Source organism: Thalassophryne amazonica, chromosome 3, assembly GCF_902500255.1.
Source record: "Thalassophryne amazonica chromosome 3, fThaAma1.1, whole genome shotgun sequence".
Classification (NCBI taxonomy): Eukaryota; Metazoa; Chordata; class Actinopteri; order Batrachoidiformes; family Batrachoididae; genus Thalassophryne; species Thalassophryne amazonica.
Window position 1 is genome coordinate 64,638,602 of NC_047105.1, and position 24,349 is coordinate 64,662,950.

The 24,349-nt window shown below is 40.5% G+C and overlaps 1 protein-coding gene across 1 annotated transcript in view; it reads right to left on the bottom strand.

Moving 5' to 3' along the window:
- Positions 1-8,111: 8,111 nt before the first annotated feature.
- Positions 8,112-24,349, bottom strand: part of dstyk (dual serine/threonine and tyrosine protein kinase) — an 81,286-nt gene continuing 65,048 nt past the window's right edge. Inside the window, exons 10-14 of the mRNA XM_034166562.1 lie at positions 15,882-16,014; positions 15,667-15,780; positions 9,523-9,637; positions 8,901-9,035; positions 8,112-8,783 (exon numbers count right to left, since the gene is read on the bottom strand). Of these exons, the coding sequence (XP_034022453.1) occupies positions 8,596-8,783; positions 8,901-9,035; positions 9,523-9,637; positions 15,667-15,780; positions 15,882-16,014 (685 nt within the window). The 3' untranslated portion in view covers positions 8,112-8,595. The remainder of the gene's footprint in view (positions 8,784-8,900; positions 9,036-9,522; positions 9,638-15,666; positions 15,781-15,881; positions 16,015-24,349) is intronic.

A 24,349-nucleotide genomic window follows, 5' to 3' on the forward strand; every position in this document is an offset into this window, starting at 1 on the left:
TGGGAAGAAAAAAAAAACACTTTTTACACATGAAACCTGTAGACTTCCAACAAGATGGAAATCACGTGAAAATGCATATACTGACTTTCAAGTGTTATTCATTACCACGATAAGTCTTCTGTCCCTAGTCACTACTTAAATTATGACATCTATCTATCACCTGTCATAATGTGCCAGAGTATAGTGATTGTGAAGGAAGAGGACTGTGGACCATTCAATGCATTAATTTCAAAAATGGTTAACTGAAATTTCACATTTTACCCTTTAACATGTAAAGGCATATTGCGCTACATGAAGTAACAAAAAAAATATGTAAATTGTACAGACATTAACCTACTGCACAAATCACACTTCCCAGTAACATGCACCTGGAACTCACCACAAGGCCGTTTTATTGCAGGCTGTCTTAACTGGAAGCTGTATTCCTTCCATTCACAGTTCACTGTTATGGCATTGTTGACAGACGCATGAGCGTGCACCTATTCGTCTCTCTAACAGGTTGGGCTCATAACTGAACGATGTGCACGCACAGCTGCAGCCCCTCCTTTCATTGTCATCTTACTGCAACTGCATCAAAATGAACACATCACTTTAAAAATAAGTCATCAGGACAAAAAATTACATTTGTGCAAACTTTGCAATTGGGGAGCAATCCGTACGACCATGGATCAACTGTGATCCATTACACCGCGACTCTTTAAACTTTCACACCCCCCCCGCATTATAACAAAACAAAAACAAAACAAAAACAAAAAAAACAAAAAAAAAACATTTCGCCTCCCATCTGCATCATTCTCAGAAATGGCCCAGATCTTCCTAAATAACTCCAGAATTCCACAAATAAATGGAAAATTCTCATGCCTGGTTTCAACAGAAAAGTCTTAGAAAGTGATTAGTATTTTCTGTTAATTAACTTTAAAGGTTTCACCAAAATTAAGTAAGTAATAGACAGCAATACAAAGAAGAAGCATAATTCTACTTCCAGAATCCTCCACTCACAAAATATTTAAAATATTGCAGCAGGAAAAAAAAAAAAAATTTCAAAATCAGTGACGGCTAGGGTTGGGTATCGAGAACCAGTTCTTTTCGGGTATTGTTAAGAAATTATTCGATCCACTGATATCAATAGTCTTTTTGCTTAACGATTCCTTTATCAGTCCTTCAGAGCAGCCGTTGTTTTTGAGGGTGTTTGTCGGGAAAATGATCGCTGAATATGTCTAATAAATTATACAGCTGTCACACACGTTGACGATTTAGCCAGTGTATGCTGACAGCCTCATTTCCACCGGGTGGTTCAGGTCGGTACTGCACAGTATGAAACGTGTCGGAAAGGTTAAGTCTGGCTTGGTTTGCGTTTCCACTGCCAGCAGAACCCTTTTGTTCGGCAGGTGGAACACTTAAATATTGATGTGAACGTCACTGAGCACGCGTACGCGGCATTGCCTCTCCACACAGACGCAAAACAGAGTAATTTAACATTATTTTATTTAAAAAAAAACGGTGTCATACTGTCCTGGGGATGGGGGGTGTCAATCGGGCCCACGGACTAATGCTTATGTATTTTGGGTCACGGATGAACGCCACAAAAACAGAAAGTTGATAGGACTAATATTTTTGGAGAAATCAGGGATATTAGCTAACAACACTGAACAATAGTACATCCTTTCGACCATAGACATTATATACGTAGACGCCTCATGGACTGGAGCCGACGTATCAGCGCGGCTGCCATCTTAACTGGGTCCCTATTGCGCCCCCAGTGCATTCATTTGTACTGCAGAAGGTGTATCCCCAACTACAATAATCCGCAACTCCCTGAATTTTTACCCGATTTTCCCGCTGTTTGGTTTGTTAGAAACAGCAGAGATTCAGTTACGATACAGGATGCTGTCACACATTTAAAATATGTACTTTCCTGCTGAAAGACTTTGTCTTATGCTCTTTAACAAAGACAGACTTGTGTTAAGCGCCTTGAGGCAACTTTGTTGTGATTTGGCGCTATATAAATGAAAATAAATTGAATTGAAAAAAATGACATGCTATGGCATATACAACCCCTGGCAAAAATTATGGAATCACCGGCCTCAGAGGATGTTCATTCAGTTGTTTAATTTTGTAGAAAAAAGCAGATCACAGACATGACACAAAACTAAAGTCATTTCAAATGGCAACTTTCTGGCTTTAAGAAACACTATAAGAAATCAAGAAAAAAAAATTGTGGCAGTCAGTAACGGTTACTTTTTTAAACCAAGCAGAGGGAAAAAAAAAATTAGGATTCACTCAATTCTGAGGAATAAATTATGGAATCACCCTGTAAATTTTCATCCCCAAAACTAACACCTGCATCAAATCAGATCTGCTCGTTAGTCTGCATCTAAAAAGCAGTGATCACACCTTGGAGAGCTGTTGCACCAAGTGGACTGACATGAATCATGGCTCCAACATGAGAGATGTCAATTGAAACAAAGGAGAGGATTATCAAACTCTTAAAAGAGGGTAATTCATCACGCAATGTTGCAAAAGATGTTGGTTGTTCACAGTCAGCTGTGTCTAAACTCTGGACCAAATACAAACAACATGGGAAGGTTGTTAAAGGCAAACATACTGGTAGACCAAGGAAGACATCAAAGCGTCAAGACAGAAAACTTAAAGCAATATGTCTCAAAAATCGAAAATGCACAACAAAACAAATGAGGAACGAATGGGAGGAAACTGGAGTCAACGTCTGTGACCGAACTGTAAGAAACCACCTAAAGGAAATGGGATTTACATACAGAAAAGCTAAACGAAAGCCATCATTAACACCTAAACAGAAAAAAACAAGGTTACAATGGGCTAAGGAAAAGCAATCGTGGACTGTGGATGACTGGATGAAAGTCATATTCAGTGATGAATCTTGAATCTGCATTGGGCAAGGTGATGATGCTGGAACTTTTGTTTGGTGCCGTTCCAATGAGATTTATAAAGATGACTGCCTAAAGGATGTTTGGGGATGATGAAATCATTTTTCAAGATGATAATGCATCTTGCCAGAGAGCAAAAACTGTGAAAACATTCCTTGCAAAAAGACACATAGGGTCAATGTCATGGCCTGCAAATAGTCCGGATCTTAATCCAATTGAAAATCTTTGGTGGAAGTTAAAGAAAATGGTCCATGACAAGGCTCCAACCTGCAAAGCTGATCTGGTAACAGCAATCAGAGAAAGTTGGAGCCAGATTGATGAAGAGTACTGTTTGTCACTCATTAAGTCCATGCCTCAGAGACTGCAAGCTGTTATAAAAGCCAGAGGTGGTGCAACAAAATACTAGTGATGTGCTGGAGCGTTCGTTTGTTTTTCATGATTCCATAATTTATTCCTCAGAATTGAGTGAGTCCATATTTCTTTCCCTCTGCTTGGTCTAAAAAAGTAACCGTTACTGACTGCCACAATTTTATTTCCTGATTTCTTATAGTGTTTCTTAAAGCCAGAAAGTTTCCATTTGAAATGACTTTAGTTTTGTGTCATGTCTGTGATCTGCTTTTTTTCTACAAAATTAAACAACTGAATGAACATCCTCCGAGGCCTGTGATTCCATAATTTTTGCCAGGGGTTGTAGATAAATGTATAAATTATTTTTTGAATTTAGTAAAGAAACAAGTGTGGATTGTTCAGTTGAATGTATCTCTCGCACACACTCACACACGCACGCACGCACGCGGGACATCACTTTAATTTCCTCTGCCAGGAAAAGAAAGTTCCAGGCCATTCCAGGGACTTAAACTACCTTGTTAGGCTTGCAACTGGAGCTGGAGAGTTAAAACCCTTGAATAAGAACTGTTTTGCACAGTTTTTATTCAAGGGTTTTAACACTGATAGAAATGCACGCAAATGCACTCTTCCTTTTGCTGCATTGACGAAAAATCATTAGCTGTGTTTCCATCCAACTAGTATCGCAACTCTCAAGTGAATATTCAGCACACACAAGAAGCTGTGCAAAACAGTTCTTTTTCAAGGGTTTTACCTCTCCAGCCCCAGTTGCAAGCCTAACAAGGTAGTTTAAGTCCCTGGAATGGCCTGGAATTTTCTTTTCCTGGCCTTGAAAAAAATGTTCATCTTTGTAACAAAACAATGTCTTTTTTCCCAATTAAGCTTATTTTCATTTATATAGCGCCAAATCACAACAAAGTTACCTCAACGCGCTTCACACAAGTCGGTCTTTGTAAAAGAGCTTAAGACAAAGTACATATTTTAAATGTGTGACAGCATCCTGTATCGTAATTAGGGATGGGTATTGAGAACCGGTTCCTTTCGGGTATCGTTAAGAAATTATTCAATCCATCGCCATCAATAAACTTTTTGCTTAACGATTCCCTTATCGGTCCTTTGGAGTGGCCGTTGTTTTTGGGGGTGTTTATCAGGAAAATGATAATTTCTCTACATTGATTACAGACCCTGCAGTGGGTCTGTAATCAACTTTTCTGCAGTGCGGCCTTGCTTTGAACCTTGAACCAATTGAAGCAGTGATTCGCTGATCATTGTTTCATTTCGCTTTATCTTAATTTTTCCCCGCTAAAACCCAAAAGAGCATATGTCTGAGTAAAATTTACCTTATTTACGTTAAACCGACCTGTTACTGTCTTCTGAAACAGTTGATAGATGTATTTTATAACTTAAAAACGGGGCCGATGCTAATGCATTAGCATGTCTATGGGGTTAAAATTAGCATTAAAGTGTTCACATCTCAGCACGTCTGTGCGCATTTGTTTTCTGTATAATTAATGGCTCAGCGTTCATTGTAGTAAGAGTCAAACTGTAATTTTTTTAATTTATTTTTATTCATATATTAATAATAATAGCAACAACAATCACAGTAATAATAACTCATAACAACTAATAATGCTACAATATCATTTTAGAGAAAGACAAAAAGAACCTGATAAAACAAAACAGAAAATATAAAACCAACTAACAATGAAAATAAAATACATATATAAATAAATAACTGTTTCCTATGAATACCTAGTGACTCTTACACCTCCACTTCATTCCCGTTTTATTTATGTTTAATGACAATTTGTTTTGGTCAAACCATATTTTCAATTTGTTAATTTCTTCAGTGATTTCCTCCAGAACGATCAGCCAAGCTAGAAAACTGCTGCATCCTAGTAACAGCAGAATACTACTAGAATGAATTTGAATAAGGAAAGTTGGGTTTTTCCTCACCAAAATGGATGCTGCACTCACTGTAATTTATTGTCTGGAATAGTCCCAGATTGCATTTCAGAGCTTCTAGAAATCAAACATTTTCATGCGGATGGTGTTGGGGAGGGTAATTTTGGGATTCAGCATTTTTTGTTTGTTTTTCACCACTTTCATCCCTGAATATGTCAATCATAAGTCACTTTTGTGACTCCTGTCTTGTTGCGAGAAAGAAGTTCTGTTCACGCAGCTCCAAATGCTGTGCAGCTCTCTGCCGAGTCAAGTTAGAATGATAGAGTCCAGTCGGAATTAATAAATTCAAAGTGAAACGCCGTTTAAATCAAATGACACCTCTTTCCAAACATTGTAATACAAACAAACTGCTATCGATCAAAACGTTTTTTCCTTCCAAAACGAGACATCCTGCGCTGACATGCAGCAGCCGGCTGAGCTCAGCACAGAGGTATGGAGAGATATTCATGCCAAAATGTCTGAAAGGAAATGCTTTTGACAAAAACTACAGATTTTATTTATTTTTATTTATGTCCAGACATCAAGGATCCAGTGACCAATTTAATATGATGACAGAGAAAACCTGTAATGCCTACTTTTAGTACACAGAAAATTCACAAGAGGTATCGATAAGGGAATCGATCAGCTCGATGAGCGGAATCGATAATGGCATCGATAGATAAAATCTTAATACCCATCCCTAATTGTAACTAAATCTCTGTTGCTTCTAACAAACCAAACCGTGAGAATATCGGGTAAAAATTTGGGGCATTACAGATTACTGCAGTTGGGGATACACCTTCTGCAGTATAAATAAATGCAGTGGGGGTGCAACAGGGATCCAGCCAAGATGGCGACTGGCTGATACGTCGGCTCCAATAGGCAGCGGCACTCCATGATGCGTCTACATATACAGTATAATGTCTATGCCTTTGGCTGCTCGCTTGTTTTCACTTGGGGGTCATCACAGCAAATCTGAGGTGCATCCGCATGTTGAACTGGCACACGTTTTACATCAGATGCCCTTGCTGACGCAACTCCACATTACATGGAGGAATGTGGCAGGGGTGGGGTTTGAACAGGGAACCTTCCGCACTGGAACCAAGTGCACTAACCACTTGGCACCACCCCTGCTACTGCTACCAACACTGAACAATGGACATCAATAATTTATTTCTGGACTCATGCCATTCCAGCAGGGGGCGGTAAATCATCTATATATTAAAAGCCAAGTGGCCTCTGTGTACATTTACGCGTGTGTGTATCGTTCACGTACAAACTGGGTAGAGCTGACATTTGCCATTTGGTATGCTTATGTTATTTAGAAAAGAAACCTACCGTTTTATTTATTTTTTTTTTAAACTACATGGATTTGATTCATATGTTTTTATGTCAGCCAAGCTTGAACCTTCGTGCGCATGCGTGAGTTTTTCCACGCCTGTCGGTGACGTCATTCGCCTGTGAGCACGCCTTGTGGGAGGAGTGGTCTAGCCCCCTCATCGGATTTTCACTGTCTTTCATTTTCAGAAGTTGCTGAGAGACTGGCGCTGTGCTTCATCAAAAATTTTTCAAAACTGTGAGGCACATCCGAGTGGATACCATTCGAGAAATGAAGCTGGTTTTCGGTGAAAATTTTAACGGCTGATGAGAGATTTTGGATTGTTTCTATCGCTGTAAGGACTTCCCACGGAGTGGGACGTCGCGCAGCGCTCCAAGGCAACGTTGTCATCCTGTTTCAAGCTGAAAACCTCCAAATTTAAGCCTCTGTTGACCCAGGACGTCGTGAGAGAACAGAGAACTTTCAGAAGAAGTCGGAATCAGCAGTTTATCCGGACATTCCACTGTTAAAGGAGATTTTTTAATGAAAGACGTGTGGACGGATTGGCGCGTCGGCTCGCAGCAGGCGCTGCGCGCCCGCCACAAGAAAAACACCTCCGTGTTGATAACCATTTGTAAAATCCAGGCGGCTTTTGGTGGCTTTCAGTTGAGTGAGTATCTGAGAAATTGTTTAACAGCAGGGCATGTTCCAACTTGTCCTTAAGGCTTCCAACGGAGGTGTTTCTCCTGTGGCGGGCGCACATTATTACAAGAATTAGTAGCATCAATTAGCTCCTTCAAATTGTCATCCACCAGCAAAACAAACTCCACTACGTTTAGCTAAATGTTGCTCCCGGTAGTGTGAGCAGGCACGGCGGTCAGAGGGTACAATAGTGCATTTCATATAGCACCAACATTGCATGCTAAAAAAAATGATTGCACTGTCAATGAAACACAACAGCAAATGGTACAAATAATCCATGTCATGTGCCATACAAACCACCAATCAAATGACAAGGATCCACTCAGCCGATATAATAGTTAATAATAATAATAATGATAAGTGTGTATATGATAAGAACCTAAAAAATTATAAATATATTAAGACAGTAAATTAACATTAAAAAATTACATAATTAAAAGGAAATGAAAGGGTTGAGTTCTTCTTCTAAAAACTCTTGAGGTTTAAGGTTCTAAAAACATTATGGACTCACACACACCATTCCAACTCATTATAGAAACTTTGCATAATTTATCACTACCCTTGAAAAATGTCAGCTACCTATTTTTTAAACACTACCCAATCTAGAGCCTGTGGGTCCCCACGGGCAAAACGCTAATGATTAAAATATGATGGGAATGATTCAAAAAAACATCCACATTAAACCCTTTGAATGATGTGCTGCTAAGGTTGCAAAGAACGTATATAGTAAACACTTTTATTTATGTAGCTCAAAACATAATATAAATCTGTCTGATAAAGCTGCTGATTAAATAATTCAGTTTTGAAGTCAAAACATACTAAACACTGTAGATGCTTTAGTTTATCAAAGGCCATACAGCTTCAATGGCACTTTTTCACGTGCAGTTTGAAATGATTTGAGATCTTTCCAAAGTTTTGAAACAGTTTCCACATTTTTCCAATTTTCATCCCTCAGTTGCATCATTTAATCTCATCTTTTTTGACATAACAGATCATTTTATTAAAAAAGGTGCACAGTTACAGACATGTTCAGTTTAAATACAACCTAAAATTAATCTTTTATATATATATATATATTTTATAACACTGTTTGTGGAGTACATTTAAAAGTGTTTGCATCTAGTATCAATTCAACCAAGTAGTAATTAGCATGGAAGCTAGGAGCAAAGCGTATTGTAGGCTCACGTATGCGTACAAATACACAAAGCACAAACAATAAAAGGTTACTTACGTACGACTTGCTGTTCTGCAGCATCTTCTCATAAATAATGTAAATCCAACAACTGGGAACAACTGGAACCTGATTCACTGCTCACCTGTTCAGCTCCATTTCTCATAAATACAACAAAAATGCTTCAGAGTGTTAGTTTGTCTGGAGTGTTTTCAGTTTGAGTCCTCGAGGCTGTTGCTTTTGCAATCAGTGCCACAGTTACAGAGTCTGTCCATGATGCTTTGCAGACTGGGCTCCACAATGCCAAGCAGCGGCCTCTGGGAAGGATCTCCATTCCAGCAAGCCTCCATCAGCTGCCAACATTCCTCATCAAAGCTAGGCAGCCGTTCTGGTCTGGCACCTGTAGACGACACAGACACAGCTGAAACTGTGGCAGCCTGAAGACAAGAGCCTCCAAACAGACATAGCAAACACACGAGACTCCACAATGGGTTACGTCTAATTGTTTTTTGTTGACCTTTTTTAACGTTGGTCCAGAGCTGGTCTTTGCTGGAGCATTTCTCAAAGGTTTCAGGGAGTTTCACTGATCCACTACAGAGGTACCAGAAAAGGATCCCAAAGGCGTAGACATCAACAGAGTTATCGTACTTCCCTGTCAGGAGAAAAATCACAATGAACAGAAAACCTTAAAAACAATCCGGCACAATGTTGTGCATTTTGGCACAAGGTACAAATTACACATCTGTATATGTTGTAGAACAGTCAAAGATGGGGAAAAAAAAAAAAAAAAATCTACCTCAGAATAGATCTGATAATTAATATTTTTGACATACTCTTTGGTAGGTACTGAACCGTGAGGTACACACGCAACAGTTCGGTGCACTCTGCACGGTATGATTATACTCGTGTGTATTTGCTTCTGTAAGTCACCAACATGTCAGTGAGCGGCACTGTTCATGTTCACGGACTGTAACCCTACACTTTGTCTAGCAGTGCTAAAGGGGCTGATGGCAGCTCTCTGCCACTCACAGATTAAAGCTTTCAATAACAGAACTCGTACCACGACATGATATCTAAATTGAGGTGTGAAGTGAACCATGACTTCTGTGTACCTTAACACCCCTACTCATTGGACATACCTGTAAAGAGCTCAGGTGCCATGTGGATTGGAGTTCCAACAATGCTGCCAGACATCATGGCCTCAGGTTTACAGAAGCCCAGGTCGGTAATTTTTGCACGATTTTGTTTGTCCAACTGGAGAGAGAAAAAAAAAAAAAATCAGAAGGAGTACAAGTGTTGGAAACATTGAATGGTGTGAATAATACTCAACATGAATTTGGAAGAAAATGGTGCCAGCAAAGCTCACATCGTGTCAAACACAGAGCTGTAAAAATACTGGAAAGTTTGAAGTTGTGCATGGAATACACTGTGACTTTTAATATAAAGAACATGACCAATAAGAATTGACACACCATCTTGTGAAGTCAAAATCTTTAGACTAGGAAGCAATTTCACCTCAAGATGGACTACTAGTTTGACATGGTTCAACAAAATATCTTTAATTCTACAAAGATATAAAATCTGAAGTGTGCAGTTACATGCAGGTTTTTTTTTTTTAAATCAATATCCTAGTGATGTCCAGTGAGCTGATCCCAGAAAAGTGGTTGAAGATGAGGGAGTGAGTGAATGATCCTGCTGATGTATCAGTGCATATCACAATAGTGGTTAAGCCGCGGTCCCACCGAATAATGAAGGATGAAGAAGGAGCCACGCACCCTGTTTTTTTTGTTTCGTGAGCTATTGTTGCAGTATAGTGGCTCAGAGTGGCTCTTAGAGGCATTATCTTCAGTTAACGAGGCTCCTCTCTGAGCGTGGCGCTAATTTCAAGATGTTCAAAATTTAGCAACAACAGCGTGGCGCAGTTTGTGTTCGAGTTACTGCGACGGCTTAGAGGCATTTGCGTGGTGTTTACGAGTCTGCAAAAAGTCCATTATCTGTGCACCTGGCACCTTCGCAGGACCTGAGAGGCTATTTTTGGAACAGCTCTCTTCTTGCGCACACAATTCCACCTGCTCTGTGCGCTGGACTCTATATAAAATAATTATTTTGTAGTGGATTAATCATTTTCTGCCAAACCTTGGATGCTGAAAACACCCGTAATCACTTCTAGAATCAGAGGACTGTTTCATCTGGACGCTTTTTTTCCCCCCTCTTTCCTGCTCCATGTGGAATGTATTTTGAACAGCTTAAGGCAATTATTTTTAATGTTTTTTATAGCTTGATAAAACAGTTCCTAGCTGTAAAAGTATGTCTGTATGTTGATGTCTGTTGTATGTAAAAATATGTTGATTTAATATCTTGTTAATGGATCACATGACCTCCGCTGTGTGTGCGCACTGAGGCAAGACTTGAGAGGCTATTTTTGGAGCGGCTCTCTTGCGCACACATTTCCACCTGTTCTGTGCGCTCTGTGTGCAATTATTTTGTAGCGGATTAATCATTTTCTGTCAAGCCTTGGATGCTGAAAACACCTCTAATCACTTCTGGAATTAATGGATCACATGAGCTCAGCTGTGTGTGCGCACTGACGCAGTGACTCATCATCATGCTTCAAAGGAGCATTTAGGCAGAACGCCAGCTCACAAAAGAGTGATATTTCAGTCAATATTGGACGAACACAAAGTTAAAATTTGGGTGACTGCATGAAAGTGGATGTGTGTTTAAAGCCATGGAAGATAATAACTCCAGTGGAGCAGTTAAGAGCAGGAGCTGTGCGGCAACACAGGTGGAGAGTGCGCAAAAGACCGATTTTGAAGACATAACACAAAGTTAAAAGATGTATCATGATAACTTGTAAGCTGCGAAATAATATATATATATATATATATATATATATATATATATATATATATATATATATATACACACACTGAAAATGATCCACAGGTGTATATAATAAAACGGCCACCTCATTCTATATGCAGAACGGCACCGCGCGCAAAAGAGCGCTTTTGCAGAAATAAACGGACGAACACAAAGACAAAAGTGGAATCACATTGTAAAAATTACTGTGTTTAAAGCCAGGGAAAAAATGCCAGCAAGCCACGGATGGAAAGGAAGCCACTTAGAAAGAGCAAAGAGGCAGCTGTCCATGAAAGGACAACAGCAGCGCACGCGCAAGAGAGCGATTTTGAAGACATAACACAAAGTTAAAAGTTGTATCATGGTGACTTGTAAGTTGCGGAATAAATAAATAAATAAATATACCCCTGGTAAAAATTATGGAATCACCGGCCTCGAAGGATGTTCATTCAGTTGTTTAATTTTGTAGAAAAAAAGCAGATCACAGACATGACACAAAACTAAAGTCATTTCAAATGGCAACTGTCTGGCTTTAAGAAACACTATAAGAAATGAGGAAAAAAAATGGTGGTAGTCAGTAACGGTTACTTTTTTAGACCAAGCATAGGGAAAAAAATATGGAATCACTCAATTCTGAGGAAAAAATTATGGAATCACCCTGTAAATTTTCATCCCCAAAACTAACACCTGCATCAAATCAGATCTGCTCATTAGTCTGCATCTAAAAAGGAGTGATCACACCTTGGAGAGCTGTTGCACCAAGTGGACTGACATGAATCATGGCTCCAACACGAGAGATGTCAATTGAAACAAAGGAGAGGATTATCAAACTCTTAAAAGAGGGTAAATCATCACGCAATGTTGCAAAAGATGTTGGTTGTTCACAGTCAGCTGTGTCTAAACTCTGGACCAAATACAAACAACATGGGAAGGTTGTTAAAGGCAAACATACTGGTAGACCAAGGAAGACATCAAAGCATCAAGACAGAAAACTTAAAGCAATATGTCTCAAAAATCGAAAATGCACAACAAAACAAATGAGGAACGAATGAGAGGAAACTGGAGTCAACGTCTGTGACCGAACTGTAAGAAACCACCTAAAGGAAATGGGATTTACATACAGAAAAGCTAAACGAAAGCCATCATTAACACCTAAACAGAAAAAAACAAGGTTACAATGGGCTAAGGAAAAGCAATTGCGGACTGTGGATGACTGGATGAAAGTCATATTCAGTGATGAATCTCGAATCTGCATTGGGCAAGGTGATGATGCTGGAACTTTTGTTTGGTGCTGTTCCAATGAGATTTATAAAGATGACTGCCTGAAGAGAACATGTAAATTTCCAGTCATTGATGATATGGGGCTGCATGTCAGGTAAAGGCACTGGGGAGATGGCTGTCATTACATCATCAATAAATGCACAAGTCTACGTTGATATTTTGGACACTTTTCTTATCCCATCAATTGAAAGGATGTTTGGGGATGATGAAATGATTTTTCAAGATGATAATGCATCTTGCCATAGAGCAAAAACTGAAAACATTGCTTGCAAAAAGACACACAGGGTCAATGTCATGGCCTGCAAATAGTCCGGATCTTAATCCAATTGAAAATCTTTGGTGGAAGTTGAAGAAAATGGTCCATGACAAGGCTCCAACCTGCAAAGCTGATCTGGTAACAGCAATCAGAGAAAGTTGGAGCCAGATTGATGAAGAGTACTGTTTGTCACTCATTAAGTCCATGCCTCAGAGACTGCAAGCTGTTATAAAAGCCAGAGGTGGTGCAACAAAATACTAGTGATGTGTTGGAGCGTTCTTTTGTTTTTCATGATTCCATCATTTTTTCCTCAGAATTGAGTGATTCCGTATTTTTTCCCTCTGCTTGGTCTAAAAAAGTAACCGTTACTGACTGCCACAATTTTTTTTTCCTGATTTCTTATAGTGTTTCTTAAAGCCAGAAAGTTGCCATTTGAAATGACTTTAGTTTTGTGTCATGTCTGTGATCTGCTTTTTTTCTACAAAATTAAACAACTGAATGAACATCCTCTGAGGCCGGTGATTCCATAATTTTTGCCAGGGGTTGTACAACTGCTATCTGGGCTGAGTTCTGCTTTACAGAAATTTGATACTGAATGAGAAAACCAAGCCTGTAGGGAGAAACTTCATTTTTTATAGTTTTCTTATAGTGTTTCTTAAAGCCAGAAAGTTGCCATTTGAAATGACTTTAGACTTAAGACTTTTTAGACCAAGCAGAGGAAAAAATATGGAATCACTCAATTCTGAGGAAAAAATTATGGAATCACCCTGTAAATTTTCATCCCCCAAATTAACACCTGCATCAAATCAGATCTGCTCATTGACATTGACCCTATGCCATGACATTGACCCTATGTGTCTTTTTGCAAGGAATGTTTTTGCAGTTTTTGCTCTATGGCAAGATGCATTATCATCTTGAAAAATGATTTCATCATCCCCAAACATCCTTTGTCCAAAATATCAACATAAACTTGTGCATTTATTGATGATGTAATGACAGCCATCTCCCCAGTGCCTTTACCTGACATGCAGCCCCATATCATCAATGACTGTGGAAATTTACATGTTCTCTTCAGGCAGTCATCTTTATAAATCTCATTGGAAAGGCACCAAACAAAAGTTCCAGCATCATCACCTTGCCCAATGCAGATTCCAGATTCATCACTGAATATGATTTTCATCCAGTCATCCACAGTCCACAATTGCTTTTCCTTAGCCCATTGTAACCTTGTTTTTTTCTGTTTAGGTGTTAATGATGGCTTTCGTTTAGCTTTTCTGTAAGTAAATCCCATTTCCTTTAGGCGGTTTCTTACAGTTCGGTCACAGACGTTGACTCCAGTTTCCTCCCTCATTTGTTTTGTTGTACATTTTTCGATTTTTGAGACATATTGCTTTAAGTTTTCTGTCTTGACGCTTTGATGTCTTCCTTGGTCCACCAGTATGTTTGCCTTTAACAACCTTCCCATGTTGTTTGTAGTTGGTCCAGAGTATAGACACAGCTGACTGTGAACAACCAACATCTTTTGCAACATTGCGTGATGATTTACTCTCTTAAGAGTTTGATAATCCTCTCCTTTGTTTCAATTGACATCTCTCGTGTTGGAGCCATGATTCATGTCAGTCCACTTGGTGCAACAGCTCTCCAAGGTGTGTTCACTCCTTTTTAGATGCAGACTAACGAGCAGATCTGATATGATGCAGGTGTTAGTTTTGGGGATGAAAATTTACAGGGTGATTCCATAATTTTTTCCTCAGAATTGAGTGATTCCATATTTTTTTCCCTCTGCTTGGCCTAAAAAAGTAGCAGTTACTGACTGCCACAATCTTTTTTTCTTGATTTCTTATAGTGTTTCTTAAAGCCAGAAAGTTGCCATTTGAAATGACTTTAGTTTTGTGTCATGTCTGTGATCTGCTTTTTTTCTACAAAATTAAACATCTGAATGAACATCCTCCGAGGCCGGTGATTCCATAATTTTTGCCAGGGGTTGTATTAAAAATGATCCACAGGTGTATATAATAAAATGGCCACCTCATTCTGTATGCAGAACGGCACTGCGCGCAAAAGAGCGCTTTTGCAGAAATAAACGGACAAACACAAAGTTAAAAGTGGATTCACGTTGTAAAAATGATTGTGTTTAAAGCCAAGGAAAAAATAAAGCCAGCAAGCCACGGATGGAAAGGAAGCCACTTAGAGCACAGAGGCAGCTGTCCATGAAAGGACAACAGCAGCGCGCGCAAAAGAGCGATTTTGCAGAAATAAACAGACAAAGTTTTGTGTGTTTAAAGCCGCAGAAGAAAAGCCAGAGAGCCGCGGAGCCAGCGAGGAGCACAGAGACGGCTCTCCAGGAACCCGTGGTTCGGGTCTAGCTGGTCTGGTGCATTACAGGTGGACAGCAGCCTGGCGCACAGCGCACAACTGCAGAACTGTGCTGGAGTGTCTATTTTTTGACTGCGTTTAAAAAAAGAAAAAAAGAAGAGACATCTTTAAATGCTGTGGATCTGTGAATTGAAAACCCACACTTTGAAGGGACCAGGTGTGGGAGGGCTGGAGGTTTGGACCAAACTCATGCCTAAACGTGTGCCAACATGGCGTTATCATGGCGCTATCATGGCACTACGTGGCTTAGTGTGGCTGATGCAAGCCATTCGAGGCTGTAATGACAGGTCTGTCGTGGCTCACTAGAGGCTGCTACGTGGCACATGCGGGGTACAGAGAGGCACACAGTGGCACCTTCATAGTAGATACGGGATAGATCAAAACGTGGGTCATTCTTCCAATAATCACCCCACACCCATGCGTGGCTCCTCCTTCAGCCTTCATTATTCGGTGAGACAGAGGCTTTACTATCCAACAGCTGCTACTTCTGAAAAACTGCTACACTTACCAGGACATTTTTTAGCTTTATGTCTCGGTGCAAGAGACCCTGTCCGTGCAAAAAGCGGATCCCTTCCACCACATCCAGAGCAATCTGAAGCCTCTCTTTCAGTGATAAACCGGCCTGAGAGACAGACATGCATTTACGTGGACAGAAGGAACAAAAGGAATCTTAACAGGGGGGACAATATTGCTGCAACTTTTCTATTCACTGCAGAAAGTTACCTTCAAACCAGTGTAGAGGTCTCTGTGCAGCCGCTCCATTATAAGCAGCACAGCAGTGCTGGAGCCTTCAGCGTAGCTGTGGTCAATTACAGAGCCATGCAGGTCTACGAGCCGCTCGTGTTTGGGAAGGGATCTGAAAGAACAGTCCATTAAAAGAGCTTTCAAAACAAGTAGAAAAGAACGCAGCACTAATAAGTCCCTTCGATTTAGGAGTCGCCACAGCAGATCCGAAGTCTGCATGTTGATTTGGCACAGGTTTTACGCCACATGCCCTTCCTGAGGCAATGCCACATTACATGGAAAAACGGGAGGGGTAGGATTTGAACCAGGAACCTTCCACACTGAAACCACTTTGCCCCCAAGTAAGCGGCAATGACCCAACAAAATGCCGTTACAGATTAAAATTCATAAATACCTTAATTTATGCAGTCCACAGATATAAATAACACATACAAACAACAACCCCCCGGAAATATCTTCCAAAAATCAATACACCAACCTCAAAAGATATTATCTTTGGAGAAATGTTCTTGAACACAGAGTTCTTAATAAAGGCTTTCAGCTGCTTTTCTTTTTTTCTTGCCAATGAAGAAGTAAATCAATAGACGATTTTACTGTTTTAATTGCCTGGTTCACAACCTCAGGTCCGAGGCCTCCTTGAGGAGCACCAAAGATCACAGATGCCTGGCCTGAGGTTATCAAACGCTCACCTATTAAATAAAGTCATAACAATTACTTGACAATCAAGACGTCCAATATAGGCCCTGAGGCCCGTTGGCGCCTGTGCTTATCTCTGAATTCCGTAGTGTCAAGCGAATGAGAGTCTACGACTCCCCCTGGATGAATCAGACGCAGTTTACTTTTGCAGGCTAGGCATGTACCATTTTATAGCTGGGCAGACTAAAGTAATTAAAAAGTTAATTTACTTTCAATGAACCAAAGAGAAAAGGCTTATTATGCCCCCCACCCCCAAAAAAGGAATGAATCATTTTATTCCCTTTTTCAGCCCCCCTCTTTTTTTTGTTTCCAAAGTATAAGTGGGAGTGGCTTTATTTTATGTCAAATTAGCCTAACCAATTTAATAGACATTTCCCCAAGTACAAAATCTGATTTTTTTTTTTTTTTTTTTTTGCTTTTATACGTGTACGTGTGTGTGTGTGTGTGTGTGTGTGTGTGTGTGTGTGTGTGTGTGTGTGTGTGTGTGTGTGTGTGTGTGTGTGTGTGTGTGTGTGTGCGCATGCAGAATGAAGTGAAAGTTCGCACTGCACCACAGATTACAGAAAAAAAAAAAATCTTTGCACGGACAGATGGAAGAAATTTTTTTGTATATGAATATTAACAATTCTTTACTTATACATCATTGGTATTGCTGTTTACAGTGGTGAACGTTCTTGGCAAGGGCTGAAGGCCCGAAGCCCCTGGTGGGGGTCTGGGGGTTCTCCCCCAGAAAAATTTGAAATCTCAGATGCATTCTGGTGCATTTTCACAACAATTTACCCACGAAAAATTTTTTTTGTTTGTTCGTTTGTTGGTTCAGGTCAGTTTTTCCACCCAAGTCTTTTCACACAACTTGTATTGTGCTACCAGCCTTTAATCCAAAAAACATACATTGTGTCTCACAGCACAGAGTAAAGGAAATGACAATTCAAAGAACTCAAAAATAATAATTCTCAGTATCAATTTAAATTGAACAATTAGAGTATTTATGGCACATTAATACATCAACTTGTTCAAGCTTCACTCGCTTCTGAATTTTCCTAGTTTGGGCAAAAGCCACCTTAAAATCCTTACAAAAGTACTTCAAGATTAATTTCTGACTACTGTACATGTTAAAGTTAAACATTTCTTAGTTTAGAAAACTGGTAACAAAAATAGTTTTAATTAAAAAAAGATTCTTTAGAAATCTTTGATGTTCATCTGCAAATTAAAACCATAACTTATCTGTTGCTGGTGAGATAATTTCTTGATTAACATTATAAGGAATAGTGTGCATTTGTTTTTAGACAAATAAAATAGCATGAAAAGTAATGTGTACATTTTTAAGTCTAGTAGATTCATTCAGCAAATGTTTGTTTCTGATGCGGGGCAAGACATATTTCTTAAAACAGGAATATACTCGATAGTAAAACAAAAAAATAAAATAAATCTGAGTTACTTAAAGCTTAGACTTTTCTTGCAGTTATGCAGTAACAATTAAAAAACTGTACCTTTATTTAGTAAAAATAAAAATAAGTTGAACAATTTGCGAATATAAAATGTTTACTCACCTAGACAGTGACTGATTCTTCAGCTAAAAGCTAATGTTAGCTGATAAACTTCAGCAGAGCACTAAGTCCACGTATAATTTTTTAATTACTGTCACCTCAGATAAATTTGTAGAAGCTTCGTTGATTAAACTCAATCTTGTGGTTTTGACTTGCAGACAGTTAAACTCTCGTCTGAATGCTAACGGAATTAACATTTTTAGCTTCACCCATTAACTCCACTTAATGTACACTTAACAAAAATATAAACACAACACTTTTGGTTTTGCTCCCATTTTGTATGAGATGAACTCAAAGATCTAAAACTTTTTCCACATACACAATATCACCATTTCCCTCAAATATTGTTCACAAACCAGTCTAAATCTGTGATAGTGAGCACTTCTCCTTTGCTGAGATAATCCATCCCACCTCACAGGTGTGCCATATCAAAATGCTGATTAGACACCATGATTAGTGCACAGGTGTGCCTTAGACTGTCCACAATAAAAGGCCACTCTGAAAGGTGCAGTTTTGTTTTAATGGGGGGGGGGGGGGATACCAGTCAGTATCTGGTGTGACCACCATTTGCCTCATGCAGTGCAACACATCTCCTTCGCATAGAGTTGATCAGGTTGTCAACTGAGGCCAGTGGAATGTTGGTCCACTCCTCTTCAATGGCTGTGCGAAGTTGCTGGATATTGGCAGGAACTGGTACATGCTGTCGTATACGCTGGTCCAGAGCATCTCAAACATGCTCAATGGGTGACATGTCCGGTGAGTATGCCGGCCATGCAAGAACTGGGACATTTTCAGCTTCCAAGAATTGTGTACAGATCCTTGCAACATGGGGCTGTGCATTATCCTGCTGCAACATGAGGTGATGTTCTTGGATGTATGGCACAACAATGGGCCTCAGGATCTCGTCACGGTATCTCTGTGCATTCAAAATGCCATCAATAAAATGCACCTGTGTTCTTCGTCCATAACAGGTGCCTGCCCATACCATAACCCCACCGCCACCATGGGCCACTCGATCCACAACATTGACATCAGAAAACCGCTCACCCACACGATGCCACACACGCTGTCTGCCATCTGCCCTGAACAGTGTGAACCGGGATTCATCCGTGAAGAGAACACCTCTCCAACGTGCCAAACGCCAGCGAATGTGAGCATTTGCCCACTCAAGTCGGTTATGACGACGAACTGGAGTCAGGTCGAGACCCTGATGAGGACGACGAGCATGCAGATGAGCTTCCCTGAGACGGTTTCTGACAGTTTGTGCAGAAATTCTTTGGTTATGCAAACCGATTGTTTCAGCAGCTGTCCGAGTGGCTGGTCTCAGACGATCTTGGAGGTGAACATGCTGGATGTGGAGGTCCTGGGCTGGTGTGGTTACACGTGGTCTGCGGTTGTGAGGCTGGTTGGGTGTACTGCCAAATTCTCTGAAACGCCTTTGGAGACGGCTTATGGTAGAGAAATGAACATTCAATACACGAGCAACAGCTCTGGTTGACATTCCTGCTGTCAGCATGCCAATTGCACGCTCCCTCAAATCTTGCGACATCTGTGGCATTGTGCTGTGTGATAAAACTGCACCTTTCAGAGTAGCCTTTTATTGTGGGTAGTCTAAGGCACACCTGTGCACTAATCATGGTGTCTAATCAGCATCTTGATATGGCACACCTGTGAGGTGGGATGGATTATCTCAGCAAAGGAGAAGTGCTCACTATCACAGATTTAGACTGGTTTGTGAACAATATTTGAGGGAAATGGTGATATTGTGTATGTGGAAAAAGTTTTAGATCTTTGAGTTCATCTCATACAAAATGGGAGCAAAACCAAAAGTGTTGCGTTTATATTTTTGTTGAGTGTATGATTACTGGAGGAAAAATGCAGCTCATAACTTTTAATGTCCACAATAAAGTAAACAGTTAGGAGAACCACTGCACAGTCCCCCCAAAATACGACTTAATAAACTTCCAAAAACTAAAACAAAAATAACACTACTTCTTTGGAGCTCATTGGCAGCTTGCAAACCAACACAGAGCATTACCGCCACCAACTGTTTGGGCGTGGAACTGAATGGAACTGAATGAATGGATTCTGATGTATGTTATCTAAAATAACCTGAAAATATTGCCCACGTGAGTAAAAACCCGGATTTCCGGTAATTTCCGGAAAACATTCATCACTGTGTTTACCACTGCTGCCTCACAGCAAGAAGGTCACAAGTTCCATTTGTAGTGGACCGCCATTTGTAGTTTGCAACATGACTCTAAACTGGCCTTAGGAGTAATAGATCTGCATCAGTCTCTGTATGGCATGGGCTAAAGCAATAAATTTTCATCTGACTGAAATTTTTTTCCTGGCAAAAATCAATGCCTTAAAATGATCAAATCCTTAAAATGTGGCACACACTCTTTTTTTCCCTCAATAAATACAGTATACAAATCTATTATAAATAGCTTCTAAAGCTGCATTCACACCGGGCACAGCGCGAGTGACAGCGGCGACAGGTTGCCATGTAATCCCTATGGAAGGACGAGTTGTGGCACCAAGCCATGCAACGCGATGGACGCGAATGAAGCAATTTTGAGCGATTGCCGCGTTTGTGGCGTGATCTCACGTCGCATTGACCTCCTACCCAAGTTGAAAAATCTGAACTTTTTTGTCTTGTCGCGCTGCGATGACCAATCAGGGACTGGATATGTAGTGACGTGGAGATGTCTGGAGTTTGACTGAGTTGGATGTGAACATGTCCTGTCTCTGGCAGCCAGCCTGTGAACAGGACTTATGTCCCTTTTGTCCTTTATTTCACAATTATGACAGAGTTTTTGGGGGAAGAGCGAGCAGCAGCACGGCAACAGCGGACAGGTTTTTTTTCACATGCGCGTGCGAATCGTCCGTGAAGATTATTTTAGTTATTAACTACACAGATGTATAATAAAACAAATGGTGACTGGTTTATAAACACAATTATGACAGAGAGCGAGCAGCAGCACCGCAGGAGCGGCAGCAGAGTTTTTTTTTTTATTGTTTACATGTGCGCGCGTGAACGGGACAGGAGGTCCTTAAAACTGGGTCCTGCAGAGGCGGAAGGACCAGTCAGCAAATAATAATACTCCCCGAATTGGGAATGTCTCATGAGGATGTTGTGAACCCAGGGACGGCGCCGCTGGCGATGTTTGTCAGCTTTCCACAACAATTAAGAGCACAGCAACTTGCTCCGTGTGATCAAGGTCCGGCATGTTAACTTGACTGACAACCGGAGCCGGTACATGAAAGGGTGTGTAGTCTTGATTCTGGGGGGTCTGGGGTGCTCCCACAGAACATTTTCAAAAGAGTCAAATTTTTAAAAAGTCTAATTTTGTATATTCTGGTGAATTTTAATGAGTATGAACCCCTCTGAAACAAAGAAAACTCACTTCAAATGGTGAAGCAGAAATGCTGTATTGATTCTAGGGGGTCTGGGGGATCTCCCCCAGAAATGTTTTAAAAGAGCAAGTCAAATTTTGTGTATTCTGGTGAATTTTAATGGGTATGAAGCCCTCTGAAACAAATAAAATCACTTCAAACTGTGAAGTAAAACAGTATTTATTATGGGGGGCCTGGGAGATCTCCCCCAGAATTTTTTTTTAAAAGAGCAAGTCAAATTTTGTATATTCTGGTGAATTTTAATGGATATGAATCCCTCTGTAACAAAGAAAACTCACTTCAAACTGAAGTAAAAACACAGTATTAATTATGAGGGGGTCTGGGGGATCTCCCCTAGAAATGTTTAAAAAGAGCAAGTCAAATTTTGTGTATTCTGGTGAATTTTAATGAGTATGAAGCCCTCTGAAACATAAAAGTCACTTCAAACTGTGAAGTAAAACACAGTACTGATTCTGGGGGGTCTGGGGGTGCTCTTTAAAAGAGCAAGTCAAATTTTTGCATGCACACTGAGAAACTTGAAACTGGCATATTCACATTTAACCGGTAAAATGCTGTCACTCGTAAAACAAAACGTAGCGTACCGCAAGTTAAACTTCGTCAAAGCCATTTAAAAATATCAATCGTGACTCACCTTTTTGTGGATTAAAGTCACTAACCAGGACTCGGTGCGATCAAAAAACGAGGCTCACCCGCTGTGTCCCACCCGAGTTTTTATTCGTTCCTCACTGACATGGCTTTTCCGAGGGGCAGCCAACCCTCAGACCCGGACTGGATCATTAATATCTGCCACTTCACCAGTTCATCAACTGATGTTAAAAATAATGTCCTCCCTTATGTGAATCATGACTCGTTCTTTCAAATCCGCACAGTGTTACCGGTGTCACGTGGGCTCACCGACAAGCTGAAGTTACGGCCCCTTGTGTCAAAAAGGAGAGAAAAAAATATATCCTTCATGTGTGGTTTTTGTGGAACTTTACTGATTAAGTGCTTTTCTTTCAAGTGACTCGTTCTCTGTTGCCGTCACTGTCTGGGTGTTGGTCCTCCGGGCCGCAGGTCCAAATGATAAAAACCTCTCTCTTCCTCTCCGCTGGGAGGAGAAGGACCATGGCTTATGGCAAGCAGTAAAGAGAGAGGAGTGAAAATTCACACAGTCCCTTCCTCCACGGTGCAGCGCCATCCACGCTGACATTGCTGCTGCTTTGATTAGTGCAGAATAGGATGTTGCTTTGACAGTGAGAGTATCATAGTTTGGCCCTAAAACATGCATGACACCGCGTGCGCGCGCATATGTGTGGTTAAATTTTCCAAATGGCAGAAATCCATCGTGGTGACGGAGAACTTTAACCCATGCTGTATGGTTACCTTGTGACTGGCTGTGATCTGTTCACCATCTGAACTCCAGTTACCCAGCTTATACTGGGGCCACTAATTGGGCAAACAAAAGAAAACAGACTGATTCCTTTTGAACTGCGTGTCTACATTATATAGTGTATCCAGAAAGTATTAACAGCACTTTACTTGTACCACATTTTGTTGTTGCAGCCTTATTCAAAAATGGATGAAATCATTTTTTTCCTCAAAATTCTACATACAATACCCCATAATGACAACGGGAAAAAAGTTTAAGATTTTTTTGCTACTTTATTAAAAATAACAACAACAACAAAAAAACTAAGAAATCACATTACATACGTATTCACACTCTTTGTCATGAAGCTCAGGTGCATCCTGTTTCAACTGATCATCCTCGAGAGGTTTCTAAAGCTTAAGTGGAATCCACCTGGGATAATTTCAGTTGAGTGGACATGATTTGGAAAGGCACACACCTGTCTAAATATAAGGTCCCACAGTTGACAGTGCATGTCATTGGGTTACGGTGGCCACAGTGGCCTCCATTATCCATAAATGGAAGACGTTCGGCTCCACTAGGACACATCCTAGAGCTGGCCGCCGTCTAAACTGAGTGATCAGGGGAGAAGGGCCTTAGTCGGGGAGGTGACAAAGAACCTGATGGTCACTCTGTCAGAGTTCCTGCAATCCACTGTGGAGAGAGGAGAACCTTCCACAAGGACGGCCATCTCTGCAGAAATCCACCAGTTATGTCTGTATGGTAGAGTGGCCAGACGGAAGTAACTCCTTAGTAAAAGGAACATGGGAGCCCAAGTGGAGTTTGCTGAAGGACTCAGACCACCAAAAACAAAATTCTCCAGTCTGATGAGACAAAAACTAAACTCTTTTTTTGTGAATGTCAGGCATCATATATGGAGGAAACGATGTACAAAGACATTCTGGATGAAAACCTGTTCTAGAGCGCTCCTAACCTCAGACTGGGGCAACGGTTCATCTTTCAGTGGGACAATGACTCTAAGCACACAGCCAAGATATCAAAGGAGTGGCTTCAGGACAACTCTGTGAATGTCCTTGAGTGGCCCAGCCAGAGCCCACACCTGAATCTGATTGAACATCTCTGGAGAGATCTGAAAATGGCTGTGCGCCGACGCTCCCCATCCAACCTGATGGAGCTTGAGAGGTGCTGCAAAGAGGAATGGGCAAAACTGTCCAAAGATAGGTGCACCAAGCTTGTAGCACCATATTCAAGAAGACCTGAGGCTATAATTGCTGCCAAAAGTGCATCAAAGTATTGAACAAAGGGTGTGAAAACCTATGTACATGTGATTTCTTAGCTATTTTGTTTTAATAAATTTGCAAAAATTAAAAAAAGAAAAATTCATGTCATTATGGGGTGTGGAGTAGAATTTTGAGGGGAAAAATTTATTTACTCCA